The sequence below is a fragment of the Dreissena polymorpha genome, chromosome 3, assembly GCF_020536995.1.
Source record: "Dreissena polymorpha isolate Duluth1 chromosome 3, UMN_Dpol_1.0, whole genome shotgun sequence".
In the NCBI taxonomy this organism is placed as follows: domain Eukaryota; kingdom Metazoa; phylum Mollusca; class Bivalvia; order Myida; family Dreissenidae; genus Dreissena; species Dreissena polymorpha.
The window spans coordinates 54238574-54258717 of record NC_068357.1 but is presented as its reverse complement, the minus strand read 5'-3'; the positions used below and the strand labels follow the sequence as shown (position 1 = coordinate 54258717).

The 20144-nt window shown below is 36.2% G+C and overlaps 1 protein-coding gene across 1 annotated transcript in view; it reads left to right on the top strand.

Moving 5' to 3' along the window:
- LOC127872235 (uncharacterized) overlaps positions 1-16939 on the top strand; it is a 64898-nt gene extending 47959 nt beyond the window's left edge. The window contains exons 15-20 of the mRNA XM_052415566.1: positions 1845-2002; positions 2674-2759; positions 4166-4290; positions 4982-5122; positions 8815-9066; positions 11939-16939. Coding sequence (XP_052271526.1) covers positions 1845-2002; positions 2674-2759; positions 4166-4290; positions 4982-5122; positions 8815-9066; positions 11939-12513 — 1337 coding nt within the window. The 3' untranslated portion in view covers positions 12514-16939. The remainder of the gene's footprint in view (positions 1-1844; positions 2003-2673; positions 2760-4165; positions 4291-4981; positions 5123-8814; positions 9067-11938) is intronic.
- Positions 16940-20144: the final 3205 nt, after the last annotated feature.

Here is a 20144-nt window from a genome sequence, read left to right as displayed (position 1 = left end):
TATCAGTCTCATGGCTTGGGCTATTATGTATCACACTTGAGGCTGTGCCTCTCGTGAGATATGTCATCACACAAGCCACTCGACTAATACAATCACATGGAACAATTGACTAGCGTAATATTCCGTATGTAATTTTCTTTGTATGTAACCCATATGCATATCTTGCTTGCAAAGTTAATAAATTTTAACAAGATTAATAGGAAACAAGCAAATAAGTTGAATCAATATTCTTTGCCAAAAATGAATTTTGTGACGAACGGGCAGAGTTACCGATGGACAACGCAAATTCTATATCCCACTGCCTTTGGAGTTGGATAAAAAGTTCAAAAGCTAATTTCTTTGCGTGGTCTTATTTTTTTTGTTTTAATCTTTAAATTGTTAGCTTTTAGTTTAGAGATATTGTGTAACTCCTACTGATATTCAACTGCAAATATTTGTTTGTGGTCATTATATCAAGTGAATGACTGAAAAATGGACATTTACTATCAATGCAGACGAATACAAGAGTGGAGAACGCTTTCATGAGACTTCTCTGGTTTATCACACAAGAGTGTAGAATGCTTTCATGAGACTTCTCTGGTTTATCACACAAGAGTGTAGAACGCTTTCATGAGACTTCTCTGGTTTATCACAAAAGAGTGTAGAACGCTTTCATGAGACTTCTCTGGTTTATCACACAAGAGTGTAGAACGCTTTCATGAGACTTCTCTGGTTTATCACACAAGAGTGTAGAACGCTTTCATGAGACTTCTCTGGTTTATCACACAAGAGTGTAGAACGCCTTCATGAGACTTCTCTGGTTTATCACACAAGAGTGTAGAATGCCTTCATGAGACTTCTCTGGTTTATCACACAAGAGTGTAGAACGCTTTCATGAGACTTCTCTGGTTTATCACACAAGAGTGGAGAACGCTTTCATGAGACTTCTCTGGTTTATCACACAAGAGTGTAGAACGCTTTCATGAGACTTCTCTGGTTTATCACACAAGAGTGGAGAACGCTTTCATGAGACTTCTCTGGTTTATCACACAAGAGTGTAGAATGCTTTCATGAGACTTCTCTGGTTTATCACACAAGAGTGTAGAATGCTTTCATGAGACTTCTCTGGTTTATCACACAAGAGTGTAGAACGCTTTCATGAGACTTCTCTGGTTTATCACACAAGAGTGTAGAACGCTTTCATGAGACTTCTGTGGTTTATCACACAAGAGTGTAGAATGCTTTCATGAGACTTCTCTGGTTTATCACACAAGAGTGTAGAACGCTTTCATGAGACTTCTCTGGTTTATCACACAAGAGTGTAGAACGCTTTCATGAGACTTCTGTGGTTTATCACACAAGAGTGTAGAACGCTTTCATGAGACTTCTCTGGTTTATCACACAAGAGTGGAGAACGCTTTCATGAGACTTCTGTGGTTTATCACACAAGAGTGTAGAATGCTTTCATGAGACTTCTCTGGTTTATCACACAAGAGTGTAGAACGCTTTCATGAGACTTCTCTGGTTTATCACACAAGAGTGTAGAACGCTTTCATGAGACTTCTCTGGTTTATCACGTGCAAGTCTTAAGTTGAGTCTTGTTCTGGGAAAACTGGGCTCATTGCAAAAGCCTTATGTGTTGTCCCAGATAAGCTTGTGCTGTCAACACAGGCTAATAAGGGAAGACCCTAACGGCTTGTATGCATATTTTTCATCTAAAGGAAGTCTCTTATAATCAAATATCCAGTTAAGGCGGAAAGAGTCTTCCCATATAGCCTGCGCTGTCTGCTCTGGGACGACACTTTACGCACATGCATTTACCTCAGCTTTATCAAAACGAGGCTCATATAAGTATTCCGTTTCAGGGAGATGCAATACTGATACATTTCTGTTTGTGAGCTCACGATTACTGTTTCCATGGTTACAAGTGTGCTTCTGTAAACAAGTCCTGGACAGTCACACTTTGTACAACGACTATCTGGTGGCAGACAGACCGGAGAAGAAATTTGACCTTTCAGTAATTGTTAGTCAAATTTTTTTATTTGTTGTATTAAACTATTATTGATTATTAGTTTAAACTATTATTGATTATTAGTTAAATTCATGTAATTATAATTTTGATGTTATATTTCATGCGAACATAAACCTGGTTTTCATAATCTCTTTCAGCAGGATTTGCTTTTCAGTATTCATACACAATTTTGAATGTTCTAATAATTCATGGGTAAAATAAAACAATAACAGAATATGAATCTCCTTTAAAGGGGTACATAGAGATAATATATGACACTGTGTTATTCATATTAGAGTAAAAATATTTATCAATATAGATTTGAATGGATTCCTCCCTGTGTTCTGTTGATGAAAGTTAAGCCATTTTTAGCCATAACAGTCCCAGACCATATGGTGTTCTTGTAAAAAAAGATTCAATGTGTAATATTAGCTATACTCTGGGAAAACAGGGCTTAATGCATGTTTGTAAAGTGTCATCCCAGATAAGCCAGCAAGTCCACACATGCTAATCAGGGACCAAACTTTCTGCCTAAACTGGATTTATGTTTTGGAGACTTCCTATGTACCAAAAATGCCATACATGCAGAAAATGTTGCCCTGATAAGTCTTGGATGACACTTTGCACTTGCTTTAAGTCCTGTTTTTCCAGAACGTTGCTCAAATGTGGACTTTATTTTCCAGGTGACCCATTACATTTATCTCCTACCCAACATGATACAGGATGTAGGCAATGCAGTACAACCCAAGGCAAGCACAAGTCAGTCAAGGTAGTAGCTCTATATCTGGTTATACATGTAATACAAATGGAGCCTTGTGCAGGATAAAATGGTCTTAATGCATGTGCATAAAGTGTCCTCGAGATAAACCTGTGCAGAACACTCAGGCTAATCAGAGACAACACTCTGTCATAGACGACACTCTGTCATAGACGACACTCTGTCATAGACGACACTCTGTCATAGACGACACTCTGTCATAGAGACACTCTGTCATAGACTACACTCTGTCATAGACGACACTCTGTCATAGAGACGACACTCTGTCATAGAGACGACACTCTGTCATAGACGACACTCTGTCATAGACGACACTCTGTCATAGAGACGACACTCTGTCATAGACGACACTCTGTCATAGACGACACTCTGTCATAGACGACACTCTGTCATAGACGACACTCTGTCATAGATGACACTCTGTCATAGACGACACTCTGTCATAGAGACAACACTCTGTCATAGAGACGACACTTTGTCATAGACGACACTCTGTCATAGATGACACTCTGTCATAGACGACACTCTGTCATAGACGACACTCTGTCATAGACGACACTCTGTCATAGAGACGACACTCTGTCATAGAGACGACACTCTGTCACGACACTTTGTCATCTCTGATTAGCCTGAGTGTACCACACAGGGTATTTCACACAGGTAGGAAGTACCTTTTTAGGGAATATCCAGTTTAGGCAGAAAGTGTTGTCAGTGAATATTAAAGATCATTTGTATTTTACACTAGTTGTCATTAGATTGTTAATCAACATTCTTAAAAGTTGAGAACAAATATTGTAAATCGTGGGTTGACTGATCCATTAATTTAACAAAAACTCATAGGTTAATTACAGACTCAATTTTTTCTCTTTTTTTTTCATAAATCATAAATCAATGAAGTTACTTTATCTACACAAAGTCATTTTTTAACCACAAAATTGTTTGTCCATAAATTAAATTGATTTTACAGTTTAACATGTAACTTACAAAAGTAAAGCAATAACATTGGCTTTATAGGTAAGCATTTCCTTCAGTTTTGTCAAAATTTAAATATGGGCACTGGCACTGCAAAAATCTGACATTATTCTACCTGTCTGTTTGTCTGGATGTGAAACAAAAAAGCCTTTGAACCGCACTCTGTGAAAACAGGGCTTAATTCATGTGCCTAAAGTGTTGGCCTAGATTAGCCTTTACAGGTTGCACAGTCTAACAAGGGACAACACTTCCCGCTGTTATGGAATGTTCGATTAAGGAAAGTCTCTTCTTTTTAAAAATCCAGTCATGGCGGAAAGTGTGGTCCCTGATTAGCTCGTGCAAACTGCACAGGCTTATCTGAGACAACACTTTAGGCATATGCATTATGCCCCTTTTTCCCAGAGCAAGTGTCATTTAAATTGTAGCAGTATTGCTGACAAGATTCCCAACAAGCGGCAAATGGCAAAAAATAGCAAAGGAGAAAGTAAATTAATGAGGGCCTGCATACGAAATGACATAGAGAAAGTAAGGGAGCTCCTTGCAACACCAGGTAGGTAAATATTAAATTCTAGTTTTTATGTCATTGAGTAACAAAATGTTGTTGTGGTGTATTAGTGCGCCCATGTGAATCTGATGTTTAGACATACACACATACATGATACAAATAATATAAAATGTGTCATACACAAGCTGCTCAATAAGAAATATTCTTGTCTAATTATTTCCACTATTATCTAATTCCTTCCACTATTGTCTAATTCCTTCCACTGTTGTCTTTCTCGTTGAATGGCACAGTTAGCTGAGGGTTTGAGTGCTCACTGTATTACTTAAGTCATCAGATAGGATTAGCGAAATAAAGTGTATGCTGGGTAATTTGCCACTGTTATATGACACAAATACTGTTCAAAAGGCCAAAGAATATATTTTAAAAAACAACATGCAAAGGTATAAATGAGCATAGCTCTGAGGAAAGTGGGCTTCATGCATGTGTGAAAAGTGTTCTCTCAGATTAGCCTGTGCATTATGTACAGGCTAATCAGAGACAATATTTTTCGCTTTCATGGAACTTTTTGTTTAAAGTCTCTTCTTAGAAAAAATCTAGTTTAGGCAGAGAGTATTGTGTCTGATTAGCCTGTGTGGACTGCACAGGCTAATCTGGGATAACACTGTACATACATGCTATAACCCCATTTTTCCCAGGGCAAGGCTCTGATAATCTCACTGCTTTGTGCAATTTCAAGGTGTTGACGTAAATGCCACTGACCATGCAGGCTGGACAGCACTTCATGAGGCAGCTTTCCATGGACATGTAGATTGCATCAGGGAGCTACTGAAGTATGTTCCAGTGAAATCAGCGGCCACTGGAGGGCATGGAACCAATGGTATCTCAGCCCCCTCTTGTAACATTTTTGAGCTCACCTGTGCTAGATTGCTCAGTATTTATACGGCTAGTTTAGGTAACAGTCTGTTTACTTTAAACCCAAATAGGATTAATTTTTAAAGCAATGTTGTTATCAAACATTTTCGAATTATTCTTGCGAACAAATTTGTTTACAATTAAAGCATATATTAAAGTGTTAAAAATAAAGTCTCATAAATAACTGGATCCTATAATGAACAGCTTAACTGGCCAAGAATGTTTTGAGAAATCTGGTCTAAAGCTCTAAGTGCCGTTTTGGTTACTTATGTCCGGCATTTTGTAACCTGTAACGTGCTGCTTCAACTTTTATCTCGGTACCAGTGCAGTTGCAACTTTTCCAATCTTAATGAAACTTTGTCAGAATTTTCATTAGCTTACCTGAGCACATTTTGCTCCTGGGGAGCTTTAAAGATACTATGATATCTGTTGTATGTTAGTGCATAAGGTACGTGAGTTTACTGACTCCAGGTCCATAACCACATGACAGACTTTAACAAAACTGAACAGGAATGATCCTTGTGTGTAATTTTCAGAGTTTTTAAATTCCTTCCAGTCCATTGTACATTTAAAACTGAAAACAAAAATTGTCTCCTAAATTACAAGGGTCCGGCATTTAATGTAATGTAACATCATTTAGTGGTCCTCCACTAAGTTTGTACAAATCATGCCCCTTGGGTCAAAACTGACTTTGTCCAAAGGCTGACAAGATTTATAGAGAATAATATAGCAAAATAACTTTAAAATCTTCTCCAAAACAACAATACCAAGAGTTGTTATATTTGGGTTGAATCATTGTATTGTGCTCCTCTACCAAGATTGTTTGATTAATTTTGATGTCCCCCACCCACTATAGTGGGGGACATATTGTTTTTGCCCTGTCTGTTGGTTGGTTGGTCTGTTGGTTTGCGCCAACTTTAACATTTGCAATAACTTTTGCAATATTGAAGATAGCAACTTAATATTTGGCATGCATATGTATCTCATAGAGCTGCACATTTTGAGTGGTGAAAGGTCAAAGTCATCCTTCAAGGTCAAAGGTCAAAAAAATTAAATCAAAGCGGCGCAGAAGGGGACATAGTGTTTCTGACAAACACATTTCTTGTTTAGTTTTAACCTTTTTATTTAAGCTTAATTGCATTGAAAGCATAAGCCTTATTTGAAACACTCTCTAGTCCATTTCCTAGGTAGAACCAGTACTTGGTGTCTTTGGGTTAGATATAAAGAACACTCCCACATTGGGAATCAAACACATGACCTCCCGATGCTAAGCGGACACCATATCCACTATGCCACGCCAATCTCTTACCAAGTTTGTAAGAACTAACCATGCCCTTAAGCTACCTTGTTTCCCTTATATAAATGTTATCGACAAGAATGAAAATTAAGATTATTGTCACCATGAAGTAGCATTAATTGCATTCAGGTTTAATATTTGCTGTGTAACATTTTCTAAAGGTCCTCAATGAAGTTTGTTCTTATCATGCCCCTTGGGTCGAAATTGGCTACGCACGGGGGTCACATGATTTATATCAATTTATTTACAAAATGCTTACAAAATATTTTATCATACTGAAAGGGTCAGGTTTTAATATCTGGTGTGAAGCATTGTATGGTTTCCTTTACAAAGTTTGTTAAAATGAAGCTACAGTTTTCAAAATTGTTTTTGCCCTGGGGTTAACTTGTTCTCCGTATATGTATATGTGAAATCTTTAAAATCTCTTAGAAAACCGATGACCGAGAGATCTGGCATTTGCAATGTAACATCTTGGTCTTCTACCAAGTTTGTTTTATTAAAAAAAGAAACAAAAATGTGTTACTCAACTTTTGCACTTGCTTGAAATGGGCCATTGCAAGGATTTTGTCATCGTCAATGACTGTTCTAGTTTACATTGTGTTTTGCATATCACGAAAAATATTGCTGTTAGCAGAGTTTTGAGACAAAACAAGAATTTTGGAGCATTCATGTCCTACAAAGACATTTTCAATTGTTTAATAGTCACTTCTTTATGCCATCATCCAAAAACTTGTGCGTAAATGTAAACCTTAAGGGTTTTTTTTCCATGCCTATGGCCCAAGTACTTGTACAAACTGTGCTTGCGCCTTATCTGGACCTCTGCTCTGTATCAAAACGGTAAATATGAGCCGCTCTATGGGAAAATGGCTTAATGCATGTGCATCAAGTGTGGTCTTAAATGAGCTTGTGAAGTCTGCACTAACTCATCAGGGACGGCACTTTCTGCTTAAATGGAATGTGGTGTTTAATTTTTTCTAAACCAAAATCCAGTATAGGCCACAAGTGTGGTCCTAGATAAGCCTGTAGGGAATGCACAGCTAATCTATAACAACACTTTCTGCACATGCATTAAGCCTGTAGGGAATGCACAGCTAATCTGGGACAACACTATCCACACATGCATTAAGCCTGTAGGGAATGCACAGCTAATCTGGGACAACACTATCCACACATGCATTAAGCCTGTAGAGAATGCACAGCTAATCTGGGACAACACTTTCCACACATGCATTAAGCCTGTAGGGAATGCACAGCTAATCTGGGACAACACTATCCACACATGCATTAAGCCTGTAGGGAATGCACAGCTAATCTGGGACAACACTATCCACACATGCATTAAGCCTGTAGGAAATGCACAGCTAATCTGGGACAACACTTTCCACACATGCATTAAGCCTGTAGGGAATGCACAGCTAATCTGGGACAACACTATCCACACATGCATTAAGCCTGTAGGGAATGCACAGCTAATCTGGGACAACACTATCCACACATGCATTAAGCCTGTAGGGAATGCACAGCTAATCTGGGACAACACTTTCCACACATGCATTAAGCCTGTAGGGAATGCACAGCTAATCTGGGACAACACTTTCCACACATGCATTAAGCCTGTAGGGAATGCACAGCTAATCTGGGACAACACTTTCCACACATGCATTAAGCCTGTAGGGAATGCACAGCTAATCTGTGACAACACTTTCCACACATGCATTAAGCCTGTAGGGAATGCACATCTAATCTGGGACAACACTTTCCACACATGCATTAAGCCTGTAGGGAATGCACAGCTAATCTGGGACAACACTTTCCACACATGCATTAAGCCTGTAGGGAATGCACAGCTAATCTGGGACTACACTTTCCACACATGCATTAAGCCTGTAGGGAATGCACATCTAATCTGGGACAACACTTTCCACACATGCATTAAGCCTGTAGGGAATGCACATCTAATCTGGGACAACACTTTCCACACATGCATTAAGCCTGTAGGGAATGCACATCTAATCTGGGACAACACTTTCCACACATGCATTAAGCCTGTAGGGAATGCACAGCTAATCTGGGACAACACTATCCACACATGCATTAAGCCTGTAGGGAATGCACATCTAATCTGGGACAACACTTTCCACACATGCATTAAGCCTGTAGGGAATGCACAGCTAATCTGGGACAACACTTTCCACACATGCATTAAGCCTGTAGGGAATGCACAGCTAATCTGGGACAACACTTTCCACACATGCATTAAGCCCAGTTATCCCAGAATGATGCTCATATTGTTATGCATCAGTTGAATAAGAAAACAAATATAAGAACAAAACATTGTTCAATATGTTTTGTTACAACAGCGTTACAAAAGGTCGACCTGTTAGCGGTAAATGATGAAGGCATCACTCCGCTACACGATGCGGCGAGAAAGAACAAGGTGGAGGCTTGCCGTCTGCTACTGCAACACGGAGGAACCAAGCTGCTCAGGGCACTGAACATCTGGAAGCAGACGCCTTTACAGATTGCTCAAAGTAACCAGTCTTACGAAGTTGTATCGCTGTTGGAGACGTATCAGGGAGATGAGACTAACAGAGTTTCTATCAGGCCAGAAAGTAGGCAGTCATGTATCTTGTTTCTGGATGTAGTGTATAGTAATTATTATTCATAAGACATACATTTTCGTTGATTTTGTGGGTTAACCAATCCATGGTTTTTTACACAAACTTATCTTAAAATGACCGATGCAAATTCCTCTTTTTTTCCTGAGTTAGGAATCCATTAACTTACGTGTCCAGGAAAGTAAAAAAAACACTCAAAATGTCATGCAAACGAATATAAATGATTTTAAAGTTTCACATCTGTTTCACTTCCATGTATTCTGACACTGATGATCTTACGACATTAAAATGTATATTGTCTGCATTTGAACTAGTAAATGATATATCTGATTGCAGTTGAAAAACAACAAACTTAACATTTCAAATCATTGACATTTGTATTTTCAAGAAGATTGTGTAATTACACTAAAGTAACTACTGTAACATCTCAAACTTCTTAAAATTTGTTTTTCTAATACAAGGATTGAAAATGTTTGCAATTTCTTTCTAAATGAGAATATATATGGTAATTATTTAAAGCACATTTGCAGAAACATTTTGTTTTTAATGTATCTTGTGTTTTATTGCATTGCTTGATATGGTGACATTTATGATTACTTTATTAACAATTGCCTCCTTTTGAGTTTCTGTTTTCGCTGACAGTTATTAAGTGAATCCTAATGAAACTTTTTAGAGGCATGTTGTTAGCAGGAGTTAAGGTCAGTTTTAGGCAAACCAGACCTCTCCAATGAACAATTTTTTAAGGCCGCCTTTAAAAAAAATCTCAGCCCAATTGTTACCGTTTGTTGAAGAACTGGGCCACCAGGAGGCAGGGCAGTTTTCCTTATATAGCTATTGGGAAACCTGTTAACACTAGAATCACATGTATAGTCACATCTTCATGAAACTTTGTCAGAACATTTGTTCCTAGATGAAAGATTTAAAAAATAAATTGGGTCGCTTGAAATATAGTGACACCGGGAGGCAGGGGAGTTTTCCTTATATGGCTATTGTAAAACCTTGTTAACACAGTCACATTTACAGTCCAGTCCAATCTCAATCAAACTTGGCCAGAACATTTAATATTGACTCAGTTTGGAAATGGTGCTGATGATGATTATGATGATGATGATGATGATGATGATGATGATGATGATGATGATGATGATGATGATGATGATGTCACTGTTGTTTTAACAAATATTGCAAACTTAAACACCCTAATAAAGACATTGAGTATAAACAGGCCTTAACAACAGAGGTTTGGAAACCACAATGCCCTTTGCAAAATATATTTACGCTAATTGACAATTGTTATTAATCAGCAAACTGTAAATGCACGTAATTCTTAAAGGATAATGAGTGTTAATAAAACACAAAATAATTCAAATTCTGCACTAGCTTTAATTGGTCAGGGTGTGGAACAATAATTATGTGTAAATGGCATGAAGGTAAAATTACAACAGAGAAATATTGCAGTTCACCGACAAACATGTAAACAATGTCGGACAAGTTCGAAAATGGTCCAGATCGGTAAAAAAACATGGCCGCCACTGGGTGGGGCAATTTTTTTCTAAATGTATATAGTGAAAACATGTGAACACTCTAGAAGTCACATTTTTGGCCCAATTTGCATGAAATTTGGTCAGAACATTTATTTCCTTGATATGAGAGTTGAGTTAAAAAATAGTTCCGGTCAGATGAATAACATGGCTGGCGGGGGGGGGGGGGCAATTTTATTATATTTGTATAATAAAAAAAGCTTGTGAACACTCTAGAAATTTTTTGCCCAATCATCATGAAACTTGGTGAAAAGATTTGTTTTGATATATATCTCAGATGAGTTCACAAATGGTCCCAATTGGTCAAAAACCATGGCCGCCAGGGGGGGTATGGCAGTTTCCTTATGTGAATAGAGAGAAACCTTGTGATCGAACACTATAGAAGTCACATTTTTTGCCTAATCATCGTGCAACTTAGTCAATACATTGGTTTTATTGATTTCTTGGACAAGTTGGAAAATGGCTCAGATCGGTGAAACACACTTTTCAGCTCACCTGATTGCTCAGGTGAGGTTTTAGGATTGGTCTTTGTCCGCCGTCAGTCCGTCCTTATTTGGTTTGTAAACACTCTAGCATTCACACTTCTCAAGCATTCTTTATGAAAGTTGCTGAAAGATCTCAGTCAAGTTTGATAATGAGCAAAATCACATAATTAATGCCATGATTATTGCCCTTAGATTGTCCAAATGTTCATTATAATATACAAAATCCTTGTAAACACTCTAGAGGTCACAATTTTGTTTCAGATTTTACGAATCTTGGTCAAAATATTTATTTTTGTAAGCAAAGTTTGATGTTTGGTAAGGGGGGTCAACTCAAAATATAGGTCACCAGGTCAAATCTTACAAAAACAAAAACACTCCATACGCCAGAGTTTTGGTTCAATAATGATGAAACTTTACCAGGGTGTTTGTCTGAACACTATCTAGGTCAAGTTTGACGTTAGGTAAAGATTTAATGAACCGACTCCTCTCAGGTGAGTGAACTAGGGCCATCTTGGCCCTCTTGTTTACTTTGCTTCTTATAGGGGAATGGGTTAAAAGAAGATAAACTATTTCTTCTCAATTGCTTGAGTTTTTATGGAGACCTAGCTTAATAGTGCATTTGAAACAAGTTTCAACGAGGTCAATGTCACTGTTAGTTTAAAAAAAACAAAATGTTTTCCGCTCAATAAGTTGAATTAAGACGTAGGTTGTGTGTGTGTGTAGGCATCGGTGGCTTACATACAGACCTTGCTTGGTTTTGCACAATTATTGAATTTAAATTTGCAATTTGTAAACTTTGTTTTATGGCATTGAAATGTTTTTTAATGTATTCTATATCAGAATCAGCAGAAGCAATTTACAAAGGAACAGATCCCTTTGAAACGAGATACGAGGAGGCATTATGCGTGGACGGACGGAGAATTTATGCTGACAAGTGCAGCACTTTATTATACATTCAAGTTGTGACAGAGCTCATTGTTGCCAAGATTTGTTTGACAAACGAACTGAGCAGGACTAATAGGACAGTAAATCAGTGCAAACAGTGTCAACAAAGACGTGAATCTCTTAGTGAAATCTCTAATGGTAACAAATTGACAGACGTTGACAAAAACAAAAATCATGTAATGCAGGATACTGTCCCACCTCAGACAGACCAACAGAGATGTGAGACTTCATATGTGAGTGATGTGAGAAACCTTTCTAGTGAAGACAGTATTTTGCTTGAGAACGGGACTTCTACAAGTGGTTCACAAATGCAGGAAACATGTGACATGGATCACTTTGATGTGACGCACTTGGACATGTATGTTGAGCGATTTCGGAGGCATCTGTTGAGAATTTCCCAGCCTGAAGATACCAGGCTGATAGAGGAGAGTTTGTTTGAACTTAAAATGTTCAGTGAGAGTTTGAGATAGCTCAGTCAACATGATATTGTAGCAAGCTCAGTGAACATGATATTGAAGCGTTTAGATTGTATAAATAAAAAATCTGTGTATATGTGCTGGAAGGAGTAAGTTTATCAAAAACTAGTCACCTGTCAAAAAGGATAAAACATGGAGGTGTCATGTAGCAGTCTCACTGCCCGTCTATGCGTCTGTCCTGCTGTGCTGATGTCAGTCCAAAACTTCCTTTCACAGCCATTACTTTGCCAGACATTGATGGATTTGAAAAATGATTCGGCATTTTATGTTAGTCTTCATAAGACAACATGTTGCATGTAACACACATCTACCGACCTTAAAGGTCATGATCAAACATAAAAATCGAAGGTCACATTTGGCCATTAGAAAGCTTGAAAACTCACGTATTAGCTATAACTTTAACTTATATGAATGAATTTATAAATAACATGGCATAAATGTAAATCATTGTAAGGAAATGTGTTGTGTGTAAAACATGTCATCCTACCTTCTAGGTCAAAATCACACTTCATATCTAAATAGAAATTTGCGAATCTGAAACAACTTTTTTATATTTGGTCTATTTACCAAAACGTGAAAAGGCCCCTTTAAGCTGTTTAAGCCAATATTTTCATGCTCAAATATTAAGTAATGACAAATTGACTCCAAAATTTATTTTAGTTGAATATCATAATTAAATGTTCATGATACAGAATATAAAATGCGTACCTTTGTACTCAGCAGTCAAATTTATTCCTTAGATTAACTTCTGTGTAAAAAAATCAAAATTGGAAACAATTTAAAAATAAAATGCACAAACTATCATTTATCAAAATAATATCCGGCAAGTGACGTTAAACCGATAATATCCCAACTTCAAGGCTATAATGCCCTATTGCTGCCACATGGTACCTTTTTGCACAAAAGGGGCGATTATTATGTATATTGTCAGGGTCACTGTTCATTTTTATGCCCCCTTTCAAAGAAAAGGGGGTATATAGTTTTCGCACTGTCCGTCAGTCTGTCTGTCAGTCTGTCACACTTTTCGTGTCCGCTCTCTTATTCAAATAGTTTTCATCCGATCTTTACCAAACTTGGTCAGAAGTTGTATCTAGACAATATCTAGCTAGGTCAAGTTCGAATATGGGTCATGCCGGGTCAAAAACTAGGTCACAGGGTCACTTTGTGCATTTCAAGGATTTAGCATGGTGTCCGCTCTCTAATTGAAGTAGTTTTCATCTGATCTTTACCAAACTTGGTCAGAAGTTGTATGAAGACAATATCTAGGTCAAGTTTGAATATGGGTCATGTAGGGTCAAAAACTAGGTCACAGGGTCACTTAGTGCATTTCAAGGATTTAGCATGGTGTGCGCTTCTAGTTTCTGTGGCTTTCTGGTTTATTTTGATATTCTAAGACATTTTTATGCCCCCGAAGGAGGGCATATAGTGATCTGACTGTCCGTCACACTTTGCTTTGATTTAGAAAAATACTCATAACTTCTATGTCGCTTCAGATAGCAATTTCATATTTGGCATGCATGTGTATATGGACAAGGCCTTTCCATACGCACACAAATTTTGACCCCTGTGACCTTGACCTTGAACTTAGGGTATGCACTTAGGTTTCCAAATCTGCGTTTAGGTTTCGAAAAAATCTCATAACATCTACCAAGCGTTTATATAAGGCATGTGTCATCCTATGGTGACAGCTCTTGTTGAATATATTCTGTATCTTCATTTTCAAATTGTAAAAAATAATTGTAGTGTCAGAAAACTTTGACTCATTACAGAATATAATATGAATGTGCTCATGCTACATTGCAATTCTATGTTGACCATGCATGGTATTGCATGATATTATGACTTTTGTCTAGAGTCTGAGTGTATCTTTAGTGATACTATTTAATAAATAAAGTGTGATATTTGTTTGCATCATTGAACAAGAAATTATGTGTGATGAAAATAGAAATATTTGTGATTAGTATATTACTGTGGACCACATGAGACAAGTCATTTATATGCATGTTTATGGTTGTTGTTTTTTTTGGCAGCTAGTTTATTATCCCAAACCGAAGGCGAAGAAATACAGAATTGGCGTTGTCGGTCCGTTAGACCGTCTGTCACAAAACTTTTCAGGGCTATAACTCAGAAACTGTATAAGATATCAATGTTAAACTTCATGGTTACTAGTATAATATCAATTAGGAAAAGTGCCATGCACAAGAACCATAACCCTCCACTCTCTTAAATAATAGTTATTGCACTTTATTTTTTGTATGATGTAACTTTTCAGGGCTATATATCAAATACTATACAAGACTTCAACTTGAAACTTCATGGGTGTATTGATACCAATGAGGAGAAGTGCCATGCGTCAGAACCATAACCCTTCACTTTTTTATATAGGAGTTATTGCCCTTTGTTGTTTTTATATGATGTAACTTTTCAGGGCTATTACCCAGATATAATACAGGATTTTAACATGAAACTGTAAAAATCAATGGGAAGAACTTCCATGCACAAGAATCATAACCTTACACTTTCTTTAATAAGAAATATTGCCATTTGTTGTTTTTGTTCCCTACTGGTTTCACCGTAGGGGACTTATGGTTTGAGCTCTGTCTGTCTGTCAGTCTGGCAGTCAGTCACACTTTTCTGGATCCTGTGATAACTTTAAAAGTTCTTAATATATTTTCATGTAACTTTAAACATGGATAGATGGCAATATGGAGATTATTCACGTCATTTCATTTTGTTCCTACGTCAAGAATTCTGGTTGCTATGGCAACAAAAAGACTAGAAATACTGCTGAAATTGTGGTTTTCTGGATCCTGCGATAACTATAAGTTCTTCATATTTTTTCATGAAACTTGAAACATGGATAGATGGCAATATGGACATTATGCACATCATTTCATTTTGTTCCTACGTCAAAAATTCTGGTTGCTATGGCAACAGATATGAATAAAAAAAATGACAATGGTGGAATTTCTGACAATGGTGGAGCCGGTAGGGGACATATATTGCTTGGCAATGGTCTTGTTGTATGATGTAACTTTTCAGGGCTATATCTCAGATAAGCCACAAGATTTCAAAATGAAATTTCATGTGTGTATATATATCAATGAGGAGAATTAATGCAATACATATACAGAATACCCTACCCTTAATTATTTTTTTAGGATTATACCATATATCAAGAAATGTGCACACATCCATTAACAAAATTTGGTGGGCGGGGAGATCAATTCAACTGCTTTGCTTTTTGGTATATTATTATTGATTTCTTCTCATGTGTTGTTATTAATATTGTAATTTTAAGATCCTAACTGTTAGGTGATAATGGGACGCAGGCCCTCTGTTTTGAGCCAAATTGTGTGTATAGGCATTTTTGGGCAAATATTTTTTTATGCATTTGAAAAATACCGGCATTATATGTTCGTTTTTACAAACTGCGTTCAAGACAAAAAGTTTCAAAATGTGCTGAAAATAAAAACTTATTTTCCGCATTTGAAATGATTATTGTCAAGTACTTTCAGTATGTATATGTTCATGATTAATAAAGTAGCATTCGTTTGAACTCATATTATATAGCTCTATGTATTAAATCAAGAATGTTGGATTGAAGATGATTGTAATAATGAAGTAGATAGTATTATATTCTAGCATATTACAGTTGTATAATATTATATTTTAACATATTATATAATTCTGTGTATTTCATTGCTTGGTAAAACATAAATGTTATGATATACATTAACATAATTATACTTGTGTAATTGTAAAAAAAATTTGCATTGAACATAAATGCATCAGTCTTAAATAAAGCTTTCAGGCTAGATAAAAAAAACAATAACACATTATTTAAAATTAGTTTGTTTTTATGCATTCATTCTGTTGGGCTTTTCCTGTTGAACCTAACTTTGCAAGTATTGAATGGATTCAAATGAAACTTCATATACTAGTAGAGGGCAAGTAGAAAAGTGCAAAACTGCAGAGTACAGGAACCACAACTCTCTCATTATCATAGGATTTACATGGTTGTTTCCCTTTTGTGATGGTTTTTTGCAGAGCATAACTACTTTATATTGTGATAGTTATGCGTGATAAACGCATAACTTTTAGTATATTATTGATTGTAATGAAAATTAATTTATCAATTAAGTATGGGGGAATTTATGTTCCTCAATGGAACAAAAAATCTTATTTGTTTTCCACAACTTTGAAGGTCAAGAACACTCTTTGGGATCAAGATGATACCCCAGGGCCCTTGTAACTTGCAGTGACAGCTTTGATTTCTGTCTAGCTAGTCTTGTGTTCATGTTTTACAGCAGATTTCTTGTGTTCAGTTTTTACATGTACAGCATGTTTCTACTGTTAAGTTGATGTTTTTTGAAGTTGTTTGCATACTTGTTATTTTTGGAAATAAAGATTAACTGTATGCAGTCTACCTGAAGTAGGTGCTTTTGTTTTTATTTTTGAAACTTTGAAAATGTCATTTTATTATAATTTTGTAAGTGTTATATGATGAAGACAAGATGTTTTATTGTTTCTGAATGGCACATTATCGTTGCAGTTTTGTTAGTGTCACTGTTGCTAAAAATGATTAATAGTTTTTGCTCTATAACTTCAGTAAAGATGGAGCTATCGTGCTGAAATTGTGTCATTAAATAGTTTACAGGCTAGGAAGGAGTTGCACTTGGAGCAAGTGGGGTCACTGTAACTGAAAGTAAAAAAAGATTTTCCATGTAATTTTGTTTGAAGTGGTGGTTTACCTTCAGACCTAGGGTATTATTTCATTTGGAGCCAATTAGGTCAAGGTAATTGTTGCTAAAAATGATAAATAGCCACTCAATGACTTGAGAATGGACAGAGGCTTTTTGCTGTACTTTTGTGAACCCTATATGCAGAGTTATAATAAGAGTTAATTAAAGTCAACTAAATTAATTTGTAGAAAGTTTAAGATCTCGTTTCTTGGCATGGCCACATTTCTAGTTTAATTTATAAATGTGCAGTAATTAATTAAAATATACCATATTTCTACTACAGATATACATCTTCAAATATGTCTTTGTGGTCATAAAATCAGGTGACTGACAGAAAATTTACATCATACAAGCGACGTGGAAGAATATTCGATCATAATGTCTTGGGAAAGCTCTGGTTACATTTCAGTGTGAACAGTCTGGTTTAGATTACTTTATCTCTTAGGAACAGATCAATAGCCAGTTGTATAAATCTGGATTACTCTTATCCTGCTGATAAATTTTGGTTGTTTTGAATTTAAGGATATCTGTTTTTGGTGATCGATTTTGTAAACTAGGCCTAAGCATTCTTGAGTTATCATCCGGAAACCATTTTACTAGTTCGGGTCACCGTGACCTTGACCTTTGACCTAGTGACCTCAAAATCAATAAGGGTCATATGCGAGTCATGATCAATGTACCTATGAAGTTTAATGATCCTAGGCCCAAGCGTTCATGAGTTATCATCCAGAAACCACCTGGTGAACGGCAATATACCTTCTCTTCTTCGAAGGGGGGCATAAAAATAGATATACAAACAGGTGCAGGTTTTGACTAAGTTTTGGATAAGACTTAGCCAAGGTATTTGACTTTGGTTATCTTTATCCGAATTAGGTAATCTTTAGGATTGGTTAAAATTATATATATTTTTATACAATTGGATACTGGTTAATATTTTATTGAATGTATGTGTATAATATTATGAAATATGTTTGTTAAGAGTTGGAATGATGAAAGCTCTTGTGATTTTATTTTTAGCTTGCATTTCTTATCAATATAATCTTTTGAGAATTAATGCCAGACTTGTTTTGTTTTTGCTAAGAATAAGGAGTAATCTTTGTAAATTACAGGCTGTTTTAAATTTAGATTGCTAAGATGTGATCATGTTTCTGTCCAAAGAATATATTCATATATAATTTTCCAGAGTCTTTTTTAAGTTTATTTGATTTAAATTTAGAATACTAATAATTTATTATCACTTTAGGACACTTTCAATCGTTAACTACTGAACTTCTGAAAGAGAATGCTGTTCATTGAAATGAACTACACAAATTTTTCTATTGTCTCCTACCGGTGAAACTGGAGGGGACTTATGGTTTGCGCTCTGTCTGTCAGTCTGTCTGTCAGTCCGTCACACTTTTCTGGATCCTGTGATAACTTTGGAAGTTCTTCATATTTTTTTCATGAAACTTGAAACATGAACAGATGGCAATATGGAGATTATGTACGTCAATTCATTTTGTTCCTACGTCAAGAATTCTGGTTGCTATGGCAAACTATATAAAAAAAAATACTGACAATGGTGGTGTTTTACCCAGAGGGGACCATATTGCTTGGCAATCTCTTGTTTTTTTTTAAATGCTTGGTAAATGGTTCCCATGTACCCACTGATGAGGCACATCTATATATGAACTTCATACATAATATCCAATTTAAGATTAACCTGAAACAGCTTGTATGAAGTGTTGGTATCATCAACAGTGTTTCACTGTTTGGTTGATTTTAATACAACAAAAGATACGATCGAATTACAGACCATTTAAAAAATAGTGTTTGAAACATGTCTGTGCCAAATGATGTACAAGTTACGCTAAAAAAGCCAATGACTGATTATGAATATACTTTAATGAATATTCTTTAACAAGCACCTGTAAATCATTAATGTATAAGATACATTTTATGCTTACTAATTTGATGACAATCTATGAAAGCTTAATGATTGGATAAATGATTTAAATGGAGGCGAAGTGGCATTGTGATGACCACCATTTTGGGGTACATGAAAATATGAAAAGTTACATTTTTAGGCCGTCAACATTTTTGTACTTCTTAATTGACCTTGAGCAATGTTTGATCGCTCTTTGTCCGATGTGCGGGGTGTGGTGTCCGAGTTGTGACATTTGGTCAGAGACCATATGTAATGACCATCAAGAAATAAATTGATATTTAATGGAAAATCTTTAGTAGATATAGAGATGATGAGTTGTCCCATTCAACAGTTAAACTGAATTTTGAAGCATATAAAAGTGGCATAATTATGCTTAAGTGCAGGTCAGAGGTGTTGTGGACCTTGGTCATTGACCTCACACAATGACCCCAAATACATTTGTGGAGTTTCAATAGAATACCTGTAGTAGAAACAGTGATAAGGAGATGTTGAACATGAACCTTAACTAATTTTGAAAGTACATAAGGGGGGGGGGGGGGCATAATTCTGCTAAATTGCAGGTCAGAGTTATGGAACTACTACAGTGACCTATTACAATGACCCCAAACACATATGTAATTTTTTTAATTGAAAACCAGTAAGGAGAAACAGTGATATATAGAGAGTGCATTTTAACCTTCTCACCAGCATCAACATTTGTATGTGCAAAACATTGAAAATATGAATATTGTCAGAAATTTTGTATAAATTTTTGCTTTTTAAATAATTAATTGTAATAGAAAACAAGAAGTGTTTGAGAAACGCTATGCCCCCAAGTAGGTATCCTGGCGATGTGCAGCTCCACGAGATGCACATGCATTCCAAATATGAAGTTGCTATGTTCAATATTGCAAAAGTTATGTCAAATGTTTGACATGCTATGTACAATAGTTAAAAAGGTATAGGCATTTTTA